The sequence below is a fragment of the Schistocerca americana genome, chromosome 2 (assembly GCF_021461395.2).
Source record: "Schistocerca americana isolate TAMUIC-IGC-003095 chromosome 2, iqSchAmer2.1, whole genome shotgun sequence".
Lineage (NCBI taxonomy): Eukaryota > Metazoa > Arthropoda > Insecta > Orthoptera > Acrididae > Schistocerca > Schistocerca americana.
The window spans coordinates 445,100,166-445,119,174 of record NC_060120.1 but is presented as its reverse complement, the minus strand read 5'-3'; the positions used below and the strand labels follow the sequence as shown (position 1 = coordinate 445,119,174).

The following is a 19,009-nucleotide window of genomic DNA, read 5'->3' as shown; positions in this document are numbered from 1 at the left end:
TCCATTCGTCTGTAAAGAAATCGCGTTAGTATTTTGCAGCTGTGACTTATTAAACTGATAGTTCGGTAAGTTTCACATTTGCCAACACCTGCTTTCTTTGGGATTGGAATTATTACATTCTTCTTGAAGTCTGAGGGTATTTCACCTGTCTCACACATCTTGCTCACCATATGGTAGAGTTTTGTCAGGGCTGGCTCTCCCAAGGCTGTCAGTAGTTCTAAAGGAATGTTGTCTACTCCCGGGGCTTTGTTTCGGCTTAGGTCTTTCAGTGCTCTGTCAAACTCCTCACTACTATTCTTCGTATACCGCAGCTCCTGCAACAGCCAGGACTACCCTCGGCTTTGTGTAGCGACGCTGCAGGGCCTGTTGCGTGTGGCAGATGCCGACGCCGACCGTGGTGGACGCGGAGACGCCTGTGGGGCTGCCGCTGTCCGCGCGCTTCCGGCAGAGCTTCGCCTACTTCTCGATGACCAGCCGCAACCCAGACATCCTGGAGCATACCATGGCCTCTCTCCGCGAGAGCCCACCGGGCGGCGCGGACGTCGAGACCCTCTGCAAGGAGGTATGCCCAAACGTAGCAGTTCAAGAAATCAGCTAAATTTCGATTACGCGATAAGTCACACAAATCTGAAGGCTGTAAATTCAACTAAATACTTAGGGATTACAATTACAAATAACCTAAATTGGAACGACCACATAGATAATATTATGGGTAGAGCAAACCAAAGACTGCAATTCCTTGGCAGAACACTTAGAAGGTGCAACAGGTCTACTAAAGAGACTGCTTGCACCACAGTTGTCCTCCCTATTCTGGAGTACTGCTGTGAGGTGTGGGATCCGCATCAGATGGGACTGACGGATGACATCGAAAAAGTATAAAGAAGGGCAGCTCGTTTTGTGCTATCGCGAAATAGGGGAGATAGTGTCACAGACATGATACATGAATTGGAGTGGGAATCATTAAAACAAGCGTGTTTTTCGTTGCGACGGGATCTTCTTATGAAATGTCAATCACCAGTTTTCTCCTTCAATTGCGAAAACATTCTGTTGGCACCCACCTACATAGGGAGAAATGATCATCCAGGGTGTATACGTGGTCTAGAAAAAAAAATTCCCGGATTTTTCCCGCATTTCCCGGTTAAAAATACGCTTTCTCCCGGATGAAAATACACTTTTTCCGTGTAAAGTGACAGTATACTCTTCCTCGGCACTGTAAAAGTCATCAATCCTTTGAATGTTTATGGTTTTATATACCGATGTAGAATTTCCTTGCACTTTTGAAAACGAAACTCAGGGGGAAAAGCACGTTTTGAAAGACCTTTGATGTGCAGCAACATGTACGCTGCATATTTTCGTATTACATAGGTATAAATCTGAATGCCACCAAATAACGCATGTCACTTTCCGAAGCATTGAAATTGAGATTGCGATGCGTTTTGTAAGCGTCATAGCTCATTCACGTGATCTCGCCAGCTGATGACAGCAATAGGACGCGTGATGTAGTCAGCCAATAGCAAGATAACTCTTAAGTAGCACGAATACACAAACAAGAAAAGTTAATGGTTTAGCATTCACATATAATATTGGTCTCGAAGATTAATAAGTTGGAAGAGAAGCTAAACTTCCACATATGATGTTGATTTTTTTGCGTGTGTTGCACTCATGATACACACACAAATGTGCCAGTAAAATTTTTAATAATGACGCAAATGTCTCATCTTCTGGGCTCAAAATACTTCTAAATGGTCGTCCTCAAAGAGTTGATTTTTAAATGGGAGTCAAACGCTTTGCGATTTAAGAAATTCATCGTACATTCTCGCACATAATTCATCTTGCGTAAAAGGAAATCTGCTTTGAATGTAACGCTTTTCAAACCACCATCCCAATATTTTCCCGCGACCTGTTAGAAATAGGTTCGTTTCAACAGTTGCAAGAAAGCGCCAGATAACTGGCGTCACCGCGCTTGCGCAGCTACGATGACGCAGGTAGCCCATATGTTCGTACGTGTAAGACATTAAAAGATCTTACATTATGTCATAAAATAAACAAGACACCAAAGGATACTTCAAGAGCGTCGGGAATTCGCGAACCACACTAAAGTGCATAATTCGGCTTAAAATGCACATCCGTAAGTAAATTTTCTAGGAGTACCAATACTCATGTTTGGTTCTTTATTATAGCATAATGCCACGCGTGCACTTGAAATGCAGCGAACAGTTGAAACTAGCCAATAGTGTGAATTTAAACACTTCGTTTCAAATAAATTGACTGCCTCAGTTGAAAGGATTAATGAAAGCCAAATCTCTTTAGCAAACCAGCAAAAATAACTTCATTGTTCTCTAAGGCGATTAATGCTTGACTGTCAAAGGTGGAAATAAAATCTGGAACTATAAACATATTTTAGCCTGCTGTAATTATGCGAACGTATTTTAATTCATTTGATAGCTCCCGGCCACAAAAATCCGTTTTTTTCTATCATTTAACGTGAGAGCAATAAACGAAGAGGAAACAACAAAATCACTGAACGTAAACACAGGTCACGTGGAGACGACCCACCTCCCCACCACAACTCGGACTGCTCTGTGCATCAGCCCCGGATCTACGATATTTCTAAACCGGGGCAATATTAAGTAGTGGTGCCGAGCCACACTTCCGAAACCAGAAGCGGGAGAAGGTACTACTCATACGCGACTCAACTGCGCATGCACAAGAGCCCGCCCGCAACTGCTGAAACGAATCTAATTTAACAATTGTCACGTCACGCTCATCGGAGGCAATTTGTTGTTATAAAGTATTGCATAGTGTTCCTAAAGCCTTTGACACACTTTACTGTTGGCAGACGCTTGTATGAGTACTTTTTTGTTGTTGAATACGGCGCATTTCCTATGTAACTTAAGTTTTATTTTCGTTTTTTTTTTCTCACGTTCATGTTTTGTTGCTGCAGTATCATTCTGCAGTAGTGGGATACAATAATATCCTTTGTTAGAGTATTCGTTCTTACCAGTCAAAATCACAAAAATTTAACTGAAAACTAAAACAATGAAAAATTCCCGGAATTCTAAAAAATTCCCGGGTTTTTCCCGGTTTTCTCCCGGATGGAAAAATTCCCGGGTTTTTCCCGTCTCCTGGATGGAAAAATTCCTGGGTTTTTCCCGGATCTCCCGGTTGTCCCGGGTCATATACACCCTGTCATCACGATAAAATAAGAGAAATCAGGGCTCGCACAGAAAAATTTATGTGCTCATTTTTCCCGCGTGACGTTCGAGAGTGGAACGGTAGACACACAGCATGAAGGTGGTTCATTGAACCCTCTGCCAAGCACTTTATTGTGAATAGCAGAGTAATCACGTAGATGTATGTGTAGACAGCTCAGCTAATCACCGCCTCACACACTTACTGCTTTCTTACTTTTCCTTCTTCCTTTGGTCGTTCCATATGTCATTTTTCCCGTAACCTTGAAAGCCCATACACAAGAAAAATAAAGGGGTCAATTTCAGAAACTGTGCCTCATTTCTTATGGCATAATTAAAATTAATAAGCAGTCTGGTCGGAAATTTAGCTATCTGCAGGAGACATCAGGCTGTCGTAACAAGTCGTCGGTCACGAGGTTCTTAGACGCTCAGACTGAGATTAGAAGAGACTTGGGATTTGAGATCATCCGTTTCTTGGTACACGAGCGACTGTGTGAAGGAGTTTAAGGGTGGCGGGATTTTTCAGGGCTCTATGGTTGGAGACAGAAAGACATGGATGTTAGCATATAGAGGTAGACATGGTGCTGATAGGGAAAGGGACTCTGGTTGTCTTACTGGTCTGCTTGTTATCGCTTCTTCATGTATTTGCAATGAACATGTGGAAGAGTGTAGACACTAGCGTACAACCTCAGTAAGTGTAAAACTTGTATGAGGCTTACTAAATTCTCTAATACCAGGTGTAGAAGTATGAAACCGGAATTTGGTTGCAATAATTACATGTCTGTTGTTTGAAACTGATAAACAATATTTTATTCAAAATAATCACCATTACTATTTATACATTTTTCACACCTCTCCGAAAGGCTATGAATTCCACGCTGAAAAAAGAGTTCTCTTTTTGAAGCGAACCAGTCAGCGAGCCATTTTCGTACACTTTCATGCGTTTGAAGTGTTGTTCAGCGAGAGCGTGTGCCAATGACGCAAACAGATGACAATTGGACGGAGCCAAGTCTAGAGAATAAGCCACATGCCCTAGTATTTCCCAACTGAATGCCTCGATCTTTCCCCTGACCCGTTTTGCTGTGTGTGATGGGGCGTTATCATGGATCAGTATGACTTCGTGTTGCCTTTATCCATATTCCGGTCGCTTTTCACGTCATGCTCGATTTAAATCGATCATTCGCTGTTAGTAGCGATCAGTGTTAACGGTTTCACCAGGTTTTAGCAGCTCATAAAAGGTGATACTCTTCTGATCCCTCCAAACTCAGAACATTGTATTCTTTCCAAAGCGATTTGGTCTTGCAGTGGATGTCGATGGTTTGCCTGGATTTACCTATGATTTACGACGCTTAGGAGTCTCAAAATATATCCATTTTTCATCACCTGTCACTATTCGATGGAGAAACGACTTTCTTTTCTATCTGGCGAGCAGCATTTCACAAGCGGTCTTTCAACTTGCTTGCCGTCTTTCATTCAGTTCATGCGGAACCCATTTTCCCACTTTCTGCACCTTTCCCATAGCTTTCAACCGAAGAGAAACGGCTTTCTGCATCACATTCAATTGTTCCGCGAGTTCCTGTTGAGTTTGAGTATCATCTTCATCAAATAAGGTCTGTAATTCGTTGTCTTCGAACTTTTTCGGTGGTTTCACGCGCCCGTCGTTTCACCACTTTTGATTTTTTTTGTACCACTGGAAACACTGTGTTTTCCCAAGAGCATGTTCGCCGAAGGCTTCGACAAGCATTCGATACGATTCTGCAGCAGTTTTCTTCAAATGATAACAGAAAACCAATGCTATCCGCAAATCGTAGTTCGTAGGCACAAAACTCGACATGCTTATGGGTTTGAAACAGATACTGCTGTTTGGAACTTGGGTTATTGTGTGTTGACATTCGCCGTCAGCCGTTACAGGAAGCAGATGGCGCAGCAGACGCGGTCTCACGGGCCCTAGACTGACGGCTAGCACCATCTATAGGGAAATAACGGTTTCATACTTCTACACCTGATAAACTGACGAGCCAAAAAACTATTACCATTTGCTTAATAGCTTGTTCATCCGTCATTGGAACGAAATACATCACTGATTCTGCGTATCACGGTTCAATTGGCTCTGAGCACTATGGGACTTCACTTCTGCGGTCATCAGTCCCCTAGAACTTAGAACTACTTAAACCTAACTAACCTAAGGACATCACACACATCCATGCCCGATGCAGGATTCGAACCTGCGACCGTAGCGGTCGCGCGGTTCCTGACTGTAGCGCCTAGAACCGCTCGGCCACTCCGGCCGGCGCGTATCACGGATCCGACAGTTTAGTGGTAGGTTTGTGGAGGTATGTGGCATTAGACGTCTACGCGCAGGCCATGTAATTCGCGTAAATAACGGGCGTATGTGTTGATGGCACCCGACAGCGACTCAGATGGGTTCCATAGGATTTAGATCACCCCAGTTTAGTCACCGAGACATCAACGTGAGTTCACTATAATGCTCCTCAGACCACTGTAGCACGGTTATGGCTCCGAGATAAGGACAATTATACTGATGAAAGATGACATCGTCATTGGGGAAGACATCAAGCATGAAAGGATGTAGGTGGTTCACAGTTGTCAGTCTCTCTTCGATTACTACCACAAGTCCCATGCAAGTGCAGGAGAATGTCTCCCACAGCATAAAACTGATACCGCCAATTTGCGTGACTGGCGCGCTGCACGTTTCGAGCCGCCGCTTACCTCGATGACGGTGTTTGTGGAGACGACCGTCGACCCAGTATAGCAGAAATGTGATTCACCCGAAGAGCCGACACGTTTCCATTGATCTATGGTCGAATCTTGATGGTCCTGTACCCACTACAATAGTAATTGACGATGTCGTTGGGTCAGCATGTGAACACGTAGATGGTCTGCTGCGGAGTTCCATGTTCAACTATGTACGATGAACGGTGTGCTCCGAAACGCTCGTGCGGGCACCAGCATTGTGCTCTTTCCGCAGAGATGCCACAGAGCAGCATATACCTACTTTACAGAGCAGACAAACCTCCGAACCCCACGTTCTGTGAAGAGTTGTAGACGTCCAACCATTGAGCCCCTAGTGGTAGTTTCACTGTCCTTCTGCCTCTTTCTGTAGATACTGAACGACAGTAGCACATGAACATTCGACCAGCTTTGCCCTTTTCGAGATACTCGTTCACAGGCTCTGCCTAATAATAATCTGCTCTTTGTCAAAGTCTCTTATCCAAATGGATTTCCCCGTCTGCAGCACATACCTTCGCTAGACTGATCCCTCGTCTGTGCCTGCTGCGCTTACATTCTTTTGTTATCGCGTCACGTGGAGACTGGAGTCTAGAAATCTACTCTGTAGGAATCAGCATCGGTTTCGAAAAAGACGATCGTGTGAAACCCAGCTTGCGCTGTTCGTCCACGAGACTCAGAGGGCCATAGACACGGGTTCCCAGGTAGATGCTGTGTTTCTTGACTTCCGCAAGGCGTTTGATACAGTTCCCCTCAGTCGTTTAATGAACAAAGTAAGAGCATATGGACTTTCAGACCAATTGTGTGATTGGACTGAAGAGTTCCTAGATAACAGAACGCAGCATGTCATTCTCAATAGACAGAAGTCTTCCGAAGTAAGAGTGATTTCACGTGTGCCGCAGGGGAGTGTCGTAGGACCGTAGCTATGCACGATATACACTCCTGGAAATGGAAAAAAGAACGCATTGACACCGGTGTGTCAGACCCATCATACTTGCTCCGGACACTGCGAGAGGGCTGTACAAGCAATGATCACACGCACGGCACAGCGGACACACCAGGAACCGCGGTGTTGGCCGTCGAATGGCGCTAGCTGCGCAGCATTTGTGCACCGCCGCCGTCAGTGTCAGCCAGTTTGCCGTGGCATACGGAGCTCCATCGCAGTCTTTAACACTGGTAGCATGCCGCGACAGCGTGGACGTGAACCGTATGTGCAGTTGACGGACTTTGAGCGAGGGCGTATAGTGGGCATGCGGGAGGCCGGGTGGACGTACCGCCGAATTGCTCAACACGTGGGGCGTGAGGTCTCCACAGTACATCGATGTTGTCGCCAGTGGTCGGCGGAAGGTGCACGTGCCCGTCGACCTGGGACCGGACCGCAGCGACGCACGGATGCACGCCAAGACCGTAGGATCCTACGCAGTGCCGTAGGGGACCGCACCGCCACTTCCCAGCAAATTAGGGACACTGTTGCTCCTGGGGTATCGGCGAGGACCATTCGCAACCGTCTCCATGAAGCTGGGCTACGGTCCCGCACACCGTTAGGCCGTCTTCCGCTCACGCCCCAACATCGTGCAGCCCGCCTCCAGTGGCTTCTGCCTTGGTGCCAATGATGGTCGTATTCGTGTTTGGCGCCGTGCAGGTGAGCGCCACAATCAGGACTACATACGACCGAGGCACACAGGGCCAACACCCGGCATCATGGTGTGGGGAGCGATCTCCTACACTGGCCGTACACCACTGGTGATCGTCGAGGGGACACTGAATAGTGCACGGTACATCCAAACCGTCATCGAACCCATCGTTCTACCATTCCTAGACCGGCAAGGGAACTTGCTGTTCCAACAGGACAATGCACGTCCGCATGTATCCCGTGCCACCCAACGTGCTCTAGAAGGTGTAAGTCAACTACCCTGGCCAGCAAGATCTCCGGATCTGTCCCCCATTGAGTATGTTTGGGACTGGATGAAGCGTCGTCTCACGCGGTCTGCACGTCCAGCACGAACGCTGGTCCAACTGAGGCGCCAGGTGGAAATGGCACGGCAAGCCGTTCCACAGGACTACATCCAGCATCTCTACGATCGTCTCCATGGGAGAATAGCAGCCTGCATTGCTGCGAAAGGTGGATATACACTGTACTAGTGCCGACATTGTGCATGCTCTGTTGCCTGTGTCTATGTGCCTGTGGTTCTGTCAGTGTGATCATGTGATGTATCTGACCCCAGGAATGTGTCAATAAAGTTTCCCCTTCCTGGGACAATGAATTCACGGTGTTCTTATTTCAATTTCCAGGAGTGTATATAAATGACCTTGTGGATAACATCGGAAGTTCAATGAGGCTTTTTATGGATGATGCTGTAGTACTTCGAGAGGTTGTAACAATGGAAAATTTTACTGAAATGCAGGAGGATCTGAAACGAATTGACGCATTGTACAGGGAATGGCAATGGAATCTCAATGTAGACAAGTGTAAAGTGCTGCGAATACACAGAAAGAAAGGTGCTGTATCATTTAGCTACAATGTAGCAGGTCAGCAACTGGAAGCAGTTAATTCCATAAATTATCTGGGAATAGGCATTATGAGTGATCTAAAATAGAATGACCATACAAAATTAATCGTCGGTAAAGCAGACGCCAGACTGAGATTCATTGGAAGAATCCTAACGAAATGCAGTCCGAAAACAAAGGAAGTAGGTTACAGTACACTTGTTCGCCCACTGCTTGAATATTGCTCAGCAGTGTGGGATCTGTACCAGATAGGGTTGATAGAAGAGACAGAGAAGATCCAACGGAGAGCAGCGCGCTTCATTACAGGATCATTTAGTAATCGCGAATGCATTACGGAGATGATGGATAGACTCCAGTGGAAGACTCTACAAGAGAGACGCTCAGTAGCTCGGTATGGGCTTTTGTAGATGTTTCGAGAACATACCTTCACCGAGGAGTCAAGCAGTATATTGCTCCCTCCTACGTATATCTCGCGAAGAGACCATGAGGATAAAATCAGAGATATTAGAGCCCACACAGAGGCATTCCGACAATCTTTCTTTCCACGAACAATACGAGACTGGAATAGAAGGGAGAACCGATAGAGGTACTCAAGGTACCCTCCGCCACACACCGTCAGGTGGCTTGCGAAGTATAGAAGTAGATGCAGATGTAGACGTGCCCCCAAAGCCACCAGGCGGCTGTGCGGCTGCTCCCGGCGGAGGTTCGAGTCCTCCCTCAGGCATGAGTGTGTGTGTTTGTCCTTAGGATAATTTAGGTTAAGTAGTTTGTAAGCTTCGGGACTGATCACCTTAGCAGTTGAGTCCCATAAGATTTCACACATTTGAACCACCAGGCGCCATCCAGCGTCGCGGTTGGCAGCGGTCATAATGGTTTGGCTCATCAGTGTAAGTACATGTAGACAAATGTGCGATGGAAACCAACAACCCTAGTCCACAAGTATGTACAGGCAAGCTTTTGCAAGTCATTCTTGGTGTACATGCTTAACTCAAGATAATTCTCACTTAAATAGGATTTGGTGTAGGCTGCTCGTCATCCGAGGCCGCTCGATCTGGAACTCCTCTCGCTCTGGAACTCTGTTACTTGCTGGAAATTTTATGCTCGCTGGACTCTGCCTTGCTTGCCATTTGAGGGCCGCTATTTACGGCAGTTGGAGCTAATTGCTTGCAGATGTGGCATGACTAAATCGCTTTTTACCTTCGATTCGGAATCAGTGACAGAAAAATCAGCTGTTTCTCAATGCATATGACCTCATAATGTACCAATGAAAGAAAGCAGCTTGTACTGTGCGTATCTACCAAAAATCCAAAGCTTATAACTAAAATACATACTTACATAATGTTTCTTTGTTTTCTGGCAACCCTTCATGAGTCTGTCACTACAAGGCTAACACCCTGTAACAGCGCTCCTAGAACTGACAATTCGCCGACGAAAAGGGTCCACAAATTTCTTCAGAAATGCCGTATCAAGTTAGAGATATTCATAGGTCCCGCAGAGCTACCAAACTGTGGGGATGTAAATTGCAGCGCTGTTCCAAATAGTTCCAGAAAACAAACAGTGCCAGAATATTTTCTGTGTGACAAAGATCGGGTGATTCGTCAGGCTAGTCGACGCGCAGTAGTGAGCCTTTGTGTTTGTCGTACCAGAACATGTATTTTCAGCCCAGTGAACAGCACTGTTGTCGTTTTGGAAGACAGCAGTGTCCACCGCATACTCGTCAGGAAGATGCAGAAGAAAGGGTGACGCTTCGTCATCGAGAAAATTGGAAGAAAAATCTTCTTTAATGTTCTTGCTAAGCTGAAAGAGCGTGTCCAAGTCATGGTAGAAAAGTAACCCCAAAACGCCACATAACTACCTCTGGTCTAACCTACACCCTCGACACACTGCATTTTAAACGCCTCACTGGGTCGCTTGTGCGCCCAACGTCTTGCAACATTTGAAAAGAGCCAAAATCGTGACACTAGTGTCCGCTCGCTGTTGTTAGGCTTTTTTCACTACTACTGATCTTACACCGTGTTGCATGGCTGTTAGTGTCAAACCTTTCCTTGTAGACACAACGGATAGTCCCTGTTGATGCACCAACCAACGGCATATACATTGTGGCGATAAGCACGTCCTTCATGGTAGCTCTTTTGTACCATTCTGCCACGTCTTTCACGCTGACTCAGGCTTCTGTGTCAATACCAAATTCAACTGCCACATCAAACGTCACTGTCGAGATGTAACGTCCGAGGGCTGACATTACCGCCTAGTACCAATTTTACACCAACTACGGCGGTCCAAAGCGACCAATGTGCTCTTTCTAGGAGGTGACTGGTATTTTGTCCTACGAGTTTACTTTCACTTCTGCTTTGCCGTCCTGTAGAATATTGGCTCTCGCGGTACATAAACGTTTCACAAGATCTACATGGGAAACACGTTTTCATAAACTCGTCTGCATCTACATCGATACTCCGCAAGTCACTTACGGTGTGTGGCGGAGGGTACTTTGTGTACCAGTGTCACTTCCGGATTTTCCTTTTGCAGTCGCGCGTGGGTCGCGGGAAGAATGATTACTGATAAGTGTCAGTGTGGTCTTGATTCTCTCTAACTTTATCTTCATGGTCTTTTTGCAAGATACAGGTACGCGGAAGCAATGTATTAGTTGACTCTTTCACTTACGAACGTTTTCGGAATTTTAACGGTAGACCACACCGTGAAGCAGGATACCTCTCTTGCTGTGTCTGCCACTGAGATTGACTGAGCATCTCCGTGACGCTTTCGCACTTACTAAAGCGTCGCGAAACAAGTTCCTCTTCCTTGAATCTTCTCTATTTCTTCTACGAATCCTACCTGGTACGGATCCCAGACTACCAAGCAATATTCAGCTATTGGTCGAACGATTGTTCTGTAAGCTACTTCCTTTGTGGCTGGACAACACTCCTTGAGGATTCCTCCAATGAATGTCTGTCTGGCGTCTGCGGTACCCGCGATTAATTTCACGTGGTCGTTCTACTTCAACTCGCTCCTCACATATACTCCTACATATTTTATGGAAGTAACTGCTTCCAGTGATTGTTCCGCAATCTTGTAGTCATACAACAGCGGGTCTTTCTGGCTGTGTATTCGCAATACGTTGTTGTTGTTGTGGTCTTCAGGCCAGAGACTGGTTTGATGCGGCTCTACATGATACTCTATCCTGTGCAAGCCTCTTCATCTCCGAATAACTATCGCGACTTACATCCTTCTGAATCTACTTAGTGTATTCATTTCTTTATCTCCCTCTATGATTTTTACCCTCCACGCTTCCCTCCAATACTAAATTGGTGATCCCTTGATGCCTCAGAACATGTCCTACCAACCGATCTCTTCTTCTAGTCAAGTTGAGCCACAAATTGCTCTTCACCCCAATTCTATTCGGTACCTTCTCATCAGTTACGTGATCTATCCACCTAATCCTCAGCATTCTTCTGTAGTACCACATTTCGAAAGCTTCTGTTCTCTTCTTGTCTCAACTAGTTATCGTTCATGTTTCACTTCCATACATGGCTACATTCCATACAAAAAATATCGGAAAAGACTTCCTGACACTCAAATTAATACTCGATGTTAACAAATTTCTCTTCTTCAGAAACACTTTTCTTTCAATGGCCGGTCTACAGTGTATGTCCTCACTACTTCGACATTCATCAGTTATTTTGCTTCCCAATCAACAAAACTCATTTACTACTATAAGTGTCTTATTTCCTAATCTAGTTTCCTCAGCATCATCTGCTTTAATTCGACTACATTCAATTATCCTCGTTTGGCTTTTGCTTATGTTCATCTTATATCCACCTTTCAAGACGCTGTCCATTCCGTTCAGCTGCTCTTCCTGGTCCTTTGCTGTCTCTGACAGAATTACTGTGTCGTCGGCAAACCTCAAAGTTTTTATTTCTTCTCCATGGAATTTAATTCCTACTCCAAATTTTTCTTTTGTTTCCGTTACTGCTTGCTCAATATACAGATTGAATAACGCCGGAGATATGCTATAACACTGTCTCATTCCCTTCCCAATCACTGCTTCCCTTTCATACCCCTCGACTCTTATAACTGCCATATGGTTTCTGTACAAATTGTAAATAGCCTTTCGCTCCCTGTATTTTACCCCTGTCGTCTTCAGAATTTGAAAAAGAGTATTCCAGTCAGCATTGCCAAAAGCTTTCTGTAAGTCTACAATTGCTAGAAACGTAGGTTTACCGTTCTGTAACCTATCTTCTAAAATAAGTCCTAGGGTCAATCGCGTGTTCCAATATTTCTACGGAATCCAAACTGGTCTTCCCCGAGGTCGACTTCTACCAGTTTTTCCATTTGTCTGTAAAGAACACGTGTTAGTATTTTTCAACCGTGACTTATCAAACTGATAGTTCGGTATTTTTCACACCTGTCAGCACATGCTGTCTTTGGGATTGGAATTATTACGTTCTTCTTGAAGTTTGAGGGTATTTCGTCTATCTTATACATCTTGCTCACCAGGTGGAAGAGTATTGTCTTGGCTGGCTGTCCCAAGGCTATCAGTAGTTCTAATGGAATGTTGCCCCGGGGCCGTGTTTTGACTTAGGTGTTTCAGTGCTCTGTCAAATTCTTCATGCAGTATCACATCTCCCATTTCATCTTCTGCCACGTCCTATTCCATTTCCACAACATTGCCCTCAAGTACATCGCCCTTGTTTAGACCCTCTATACAGGGTGAAGAGAAATTCGTGCACTCGAGCTTCCCAGCACAACTCCTCAGATGCCAGGGATAAAAAAAAATTCTGTGACAAAATTTCGTCTGGAGAGTACATCCGTCAGAAAAAGGACATTAAAGACTGGCAGTCTGGCAACACCTCAGCCACATGTAAGGTAACTATTTCTGGCAGCCCACATTACTTACGCTGTGCAGTTGGTGCAGTGGATAGAGTTTTGGGTTAGTATGCAGGAATGTAGGAGGTCGAAGGTTCGATCCTGGGTTGGGACGCATTTTTTCATTTGCTAATTTCATTCTGATATTTCATACTGTAATATACACCGTTTCTTAGGTCACAACATTCTGTAATGCTGAACATAACAAATACGTTGTTAGACAAATAGGAAATAGACAGTTGAAACAAATTACCCTTCACAGAACAGAACAACTACAAAAACAATATCAATTTCGGGATGCTAAATATGATAGCACAGTACAATAACAGAACATCTACTTGTCATTTGTACTACATGTAATTAACAACTCAGGTGTCGTGCATAAGCAACCAGTGAAAATAATAATGTCTATATTAATGACCGCATGAACTTCACAACAGAATATGTCGTCTTTAGATCAACAGAGGCTCAAAGAGACCTCCCTGCACGTCCAAACAGTGCGCAACCTGCCGGATCATACCGCTCTGGACTCTTCACAGCAAAACTGCTTCCACAGTAACAAGAGCAGCATGAACACGCACTACCAATTCCTCCACATTCGTCGGCGGAATAGAGTACACGTGCTCCTTCAGGTGTTCCCACAGGAATAAATCCAGGGGATTTAGGTCAGGTGAACGCGGTGGCCCTACAACTAGACCTCCAGGTCTGAGCCATTTCCCTGGAAATGTTCGCACATTAACTCCAGAGTGTGCAGGTACACCAGTATGCTGGAACCATATCCTCTGCCAAACATGTAGTGGTACGTCTTCCAGCGCATCAGGCAGATAGTTTGAGAGATATGTGTGAAACCTATGTGCAGTCAACCGGTCAGGCAAAATGGAGGTGCAAAACATCTGTCGCTCAATATTCCGGCCGAGACGTTGGTATCCACAGTCGCGGGTGACGTGCAGCTTAACCTGACACCAATGGTGGGGACTGTGCATATTGAAGAAACCCTCACGAGCGAATGCTCCTTATCCGACGATATTATGGTCTTCACGACGTCATCGTTGGCTTCCTATTGTAGTTGGAACCATTCACAGAATTGCATCCGCTGATGGCGGTCTGCAGGATGCAGGTGTTGCGTGAAAGCATAATGACAGGGGTGCAGCCCATGCTCGTGCAGCACGTTAACGACCGTGTGTTGCGAGACACGCAGCTGCCTTGCTACACTACGTGTACTTCGCTGAGGTTCTTGGTGCATGACCTTCAGAATAGCTTCCTCAGTATTTGGAGTACGGCGAGTCTGTGAACGACCTCTGTCACGCGATAGTGGTAGGAGAGAACCGGACTCCCAAAGGCACAACTCCAGACAACGGAACACATTTTTATCTCAATGGCGTTGACGAGGATATCTAGAAGCTTATTCACGAGTGGCAACACCAGTCCTGTTATCAGATGCAGGGACCAGAAGCATGTCGACATATTCGTCATTTGTGTATGCCGTATATCTGCCGCACTAGTTTAGAGGTTTACAATGAGAAAATTCGATACATGTATGCATGTGCATTGGAGTCTGTCACGGGCGCGTTACTGCGCTCGCAGCCAGTCCCTGTCTGGCGGATAGCGCATACAGTATAAACACGCCGTCAGTACTGCGCACTGTCCCATCTAACGCGCATTACCCCTCTGACAGATACTGTTCTGCATGATTCATCCCAACATCGCTAATTATGAAATGTACGGTTTAAAATTACATTGTTTCCCTAATGGTAATAGACGTCATGTTTCTACAATCCCATCGCTAGAATAATAATAATAATAATAATGCATTGAGATACGCGCTAAACAGCATGCAGTTACCAGACGCAATGTTGAAAGGCATAATTAGTGGGACAATGGTGATAACACATACAAATAGTAACCGAGTTTAGACATTATTCGCAAAACACAAAAATGGTTCAAATGGCTCTGAGCACTATGGGACTTAACATCTGTGGTCATCAGTCCCCTAGAACTTAGAACTACTTAAACCTAACTAACCTAAGGACATCACACACATCCATGCCCGAGGCAGGATTCGAACCTGCGACCGTAGCAGTCCCGCGGTTCCGGACTGAGCGCCTGAACCGCTAGACCACCGCGGCCGGCCCGCAAAACACATTGCTAGTCCTACTGGTAATGTAAGGCACTAACGAAATGTAATGGACCTGAACAAGGTAATAATAATAGTTCGTACTAATCTGTGGGGCCATTGGGGGAGGTTACAAAGAAAACAGGTTTCACAACTAGTAGATGAAGTGGAAAGGGCTGACCAATCTGACATTTCTACGATTGTAGTACGTAAGTGCAAATGTTCTCTAGAGGACCAGCTGTAACTGTTGTTGACGATTAAGATGCCAGATACCGCACCACTTCGACTACATTTACCAAATAAAAAACATATCCCTCAACGCGGGATCGAACTGTCGACGTCCTGCATGCTAAGCCAAAACTCTATCCACTACAGCAACTGTATAACATGAACAACCACCGCTGACAGAGGTACTTCTCATACAGTGTTGCCAGATTGCCACTCCTTAACGTCCTTTTTCTTCCGGATGTACTCAAAATGGATCTAATGGTTCTGACACTGTGGGACTTAACTGCTGTGGTCATCAGTCCCCTAGAACTTAGAACTACTTAAACCTAACTAACCTAATAACATCACACACATCCATGCCCGAGGCTTGATTCGAACCTGCGACCGTAGCGGTCACGCGGCTCCAGACTGTAGCGCCTAGAACCGCGCGGCCATTCCGGCCGGCCGGATGTACTCGTCAGACGAAATTATGTGAGAGACTTTCCTTTATCGCTGGCATGTGAAGAGTCGCACTGCGAAGCCCGAGTGCGCAAATTTCGCTTCACTCTGTACACTCCTTCCACCTTCCTGCTTTCCTTCTTTACTTAGGACTGGTTTTCCATCTGAGCTCTTGATATTCATACAAGTGGTTCTCTTTTCTCCAAAGTTCTCTTTGATTTTCCTGTAGGTAGTATCTATCTTACACCTAGTGATACATGCTTCTAAATCCTTACATTTGTCCTCTAGCCATCCCGGCTTAGCCATTTTGCACTTCCTGTCTCTCATTTTTGAATCTTTTGTACTCCTTTTTGCCTGCTTCATTTACTACATTTTTATATGTCCTCCTTTCATCAATTAAATTCACTATCTCCTCTGTTACCCATAGGTTTCTACTACCCCTCATTTTTTTACCTACTTGATCCTCTGCTCCCTTCACTATTTCATTTCTCAAAGCTTCCCATTCTCCTTTACTGTATCTCTTCCCCTGCTCTTGTCAATCGTTACCTAATGCTCTCTCTGAAATTCTCTACAGCCTCTAGTTCTTTCAGTTTATTCATGTCCCATCTCTTAAATTCCTACCTTTTTGCAGTTTCTTCAGTTTTAGTCTACAATTCATAACCAATAAATTGTGGTTAGAGTCCACATCTACCCTTGGAAATGTCTTACATTTTAAAACCAGGTTACTAAATCTCTGTTACCATTATGTAATCTGTTTATTGCCTTCCAGTGTCTCCAGGCCTCTTCCATATACACCACCTTCTTTCATGATTCTTAAAATAAGTGTTAGCTATGATTAAGTTATGCTCTGTGCAAAATTCTATCAGGCAGCTTCCTCTTTCATTCCTTAACCCTAGTCCATATTCACCTACTACTTTCCCCTCTCTTCCGTTTCCAGTCCCCAATGACTGTTAAATTTTCGTCTCCCTTAACTATCTGAATAATTTCCCTTATTGCATCATACATTTCTTCAATCTATTCATTTGCGGAGCTAGTTTGCATATAAATTTGTACTACTGTGGTAGGCGTGGGCTTCGTGTCTATCTTGGCTACAATAATGCGCTCACTATGCTGTTCTTTGTAGCTTATACGTGTTCCTATTTTTATTCATTATTAAACCTACTCTTACATTACCAATATTTGATTTTGTATTTATAAGCCTGCATTCACATGACCAGAAGTCTTGTTCCTCCTGCCACCGAACTTCACTAATTCCTACTATACCTAACTTTTAACTATCCATTTCCCTTTTTAACTTTTCTAACCTACCTTCACAAATAAGGGATCTGGCATTCCATGTTTCGATTCATAGAATGCCAGTTTTGTTTCTGCTGATAACGACGTCCTCCTGAGTGGTCTCCGCCCGGAGATTGGAGTTGGGGACTATTTTACCTCCGAAATACGCCACCATCATTTAAACATACAGTATATCTATATGCCCCGGGAAAGATTACAGCTGTAGTGTCCCCTTGCTTTCAGCCATTCGCAGTACCAGCACAGCAAGGCCGTTTTGGTTGATGCTACAAGGTCAGATCAGTCAATCATCCAGACTGTTACCCTTGCAACTGCTGAAAAGGCTGCTGCCCCTCTTCAGGAACCACACGTTTGCCTGGCCTCTCAACACATATCCTCCGTTGTGATGGCTATGTGTATCGCTGAGGCGACTACTGTGTATACAACAGCATCATCAGCAAAAAGCCTGATGGAACTTTGACATTACTTACTAAGTCATCGGACGGCATACCGAATCGTATGCAGAAAAACTGCATGCAACAGAAAGCCGCCTTCTCTGCAGCTTCGCGCGACTACACTCGTGAACAAGCAGGAACGACGTATATAAAATTACAAGAATAGAACCGCTACAGTTTCGACTTAGAAACTTAGAGCGAGATACGACAGGCATAAGTCGCAAAATCGGTGCAGACATGGAAGATACAATTACAGAGGAACCATCACGGCAAAGACGCCCCAAATTCAAATACCGGTACATGTAACCCCCACGCACTGTAGCACGAAATACGACACACACATACCTATGGTTGCCAGATTGTATAAAATAAAAAATGGTGTGACAACTCATTATTTGTTTACAACAATGTTTTCAAAACTAAAATACACATGTTGTTGTTGTGGTCTTCAGTCCTGAGACTGGCTTGATGCAGCTCTCCATGCTACTCTATCCTGAGCAAGCTTCTTCATCTCCCAGTACCTACTGCAGACTACATCCTTCTGAATCTGCTTAGTGTACTCATCTCTTGGTACCCCTCTACGATTTTTACCCTCCACGCTGCCCTCCAGTACTAAATTGGTGATCTCTTGATGCCTCAGAACATGTCCTACCAACCGATCTCTTCTCCTAGTCAAGTTGTGGCACAAACTCCTCTTCTCCCCAATTCTATTCAATACCTCCTCATTAGTTATGTGATCTACCCATCTAATCTTCAGCATTCTTCTGTAGCACCACATTTCGAAAGCTTCTATTCTCTTCTTGTCTAAACTATTTATCGTCCACGTTTCACTTCCATACATGGCTACACCCCATACAAATACTTTCAGAAACGACTTCCTAACACTTAAATCAATACTCGATGTTAACAAATTTCTCCTCTTCTGAAACGCTTTCCTTGCCATTGCCAGTCTACATTTTATATCCTCTCTACTTCGACCATCATGAGTTATTTTGCTCCCCAAATAGCAAAACTCCTTTACTACTTTAAGTGTCTCATTTCCTAATCTAATTCCCTCAGCATCACCCGACTTAATTCGACTATATTCCATTATCCTTGTTTTGCTTTTGTTGGTGTTCATCTTATACCCTCCTTTCAAGACACTGTCCATTCCGTTCAACTGCGCTTCCAAGTCCTTTGCTGTCTCTGACAGA

The 19,009-nt window shown here is 44.8% G+C and overlaps 1 protein-coding gene across 1 annotated transcript in view; it reads left to right on the top strand.

Moving 5' to 3' along the window:
- The first annotated feature begins 379 nt into the window (after positions 1–379).
- Positions 380–19,009, top strand: part of LOC124594080 (damage-control phosphatase ARMT1-like) — a 121,822-nt gene continuing 103,192 nt past the window's right edge. Inside the window, exon 1 of the mRNA XM_047132431.1 lies at positions 380–562. Within this exon, the coding sequence (XP_046988387.1) occupies positions 380–562 (183 nt within the window). The remainder of the gene's footprint in view (positions 563–19,009) is intronic.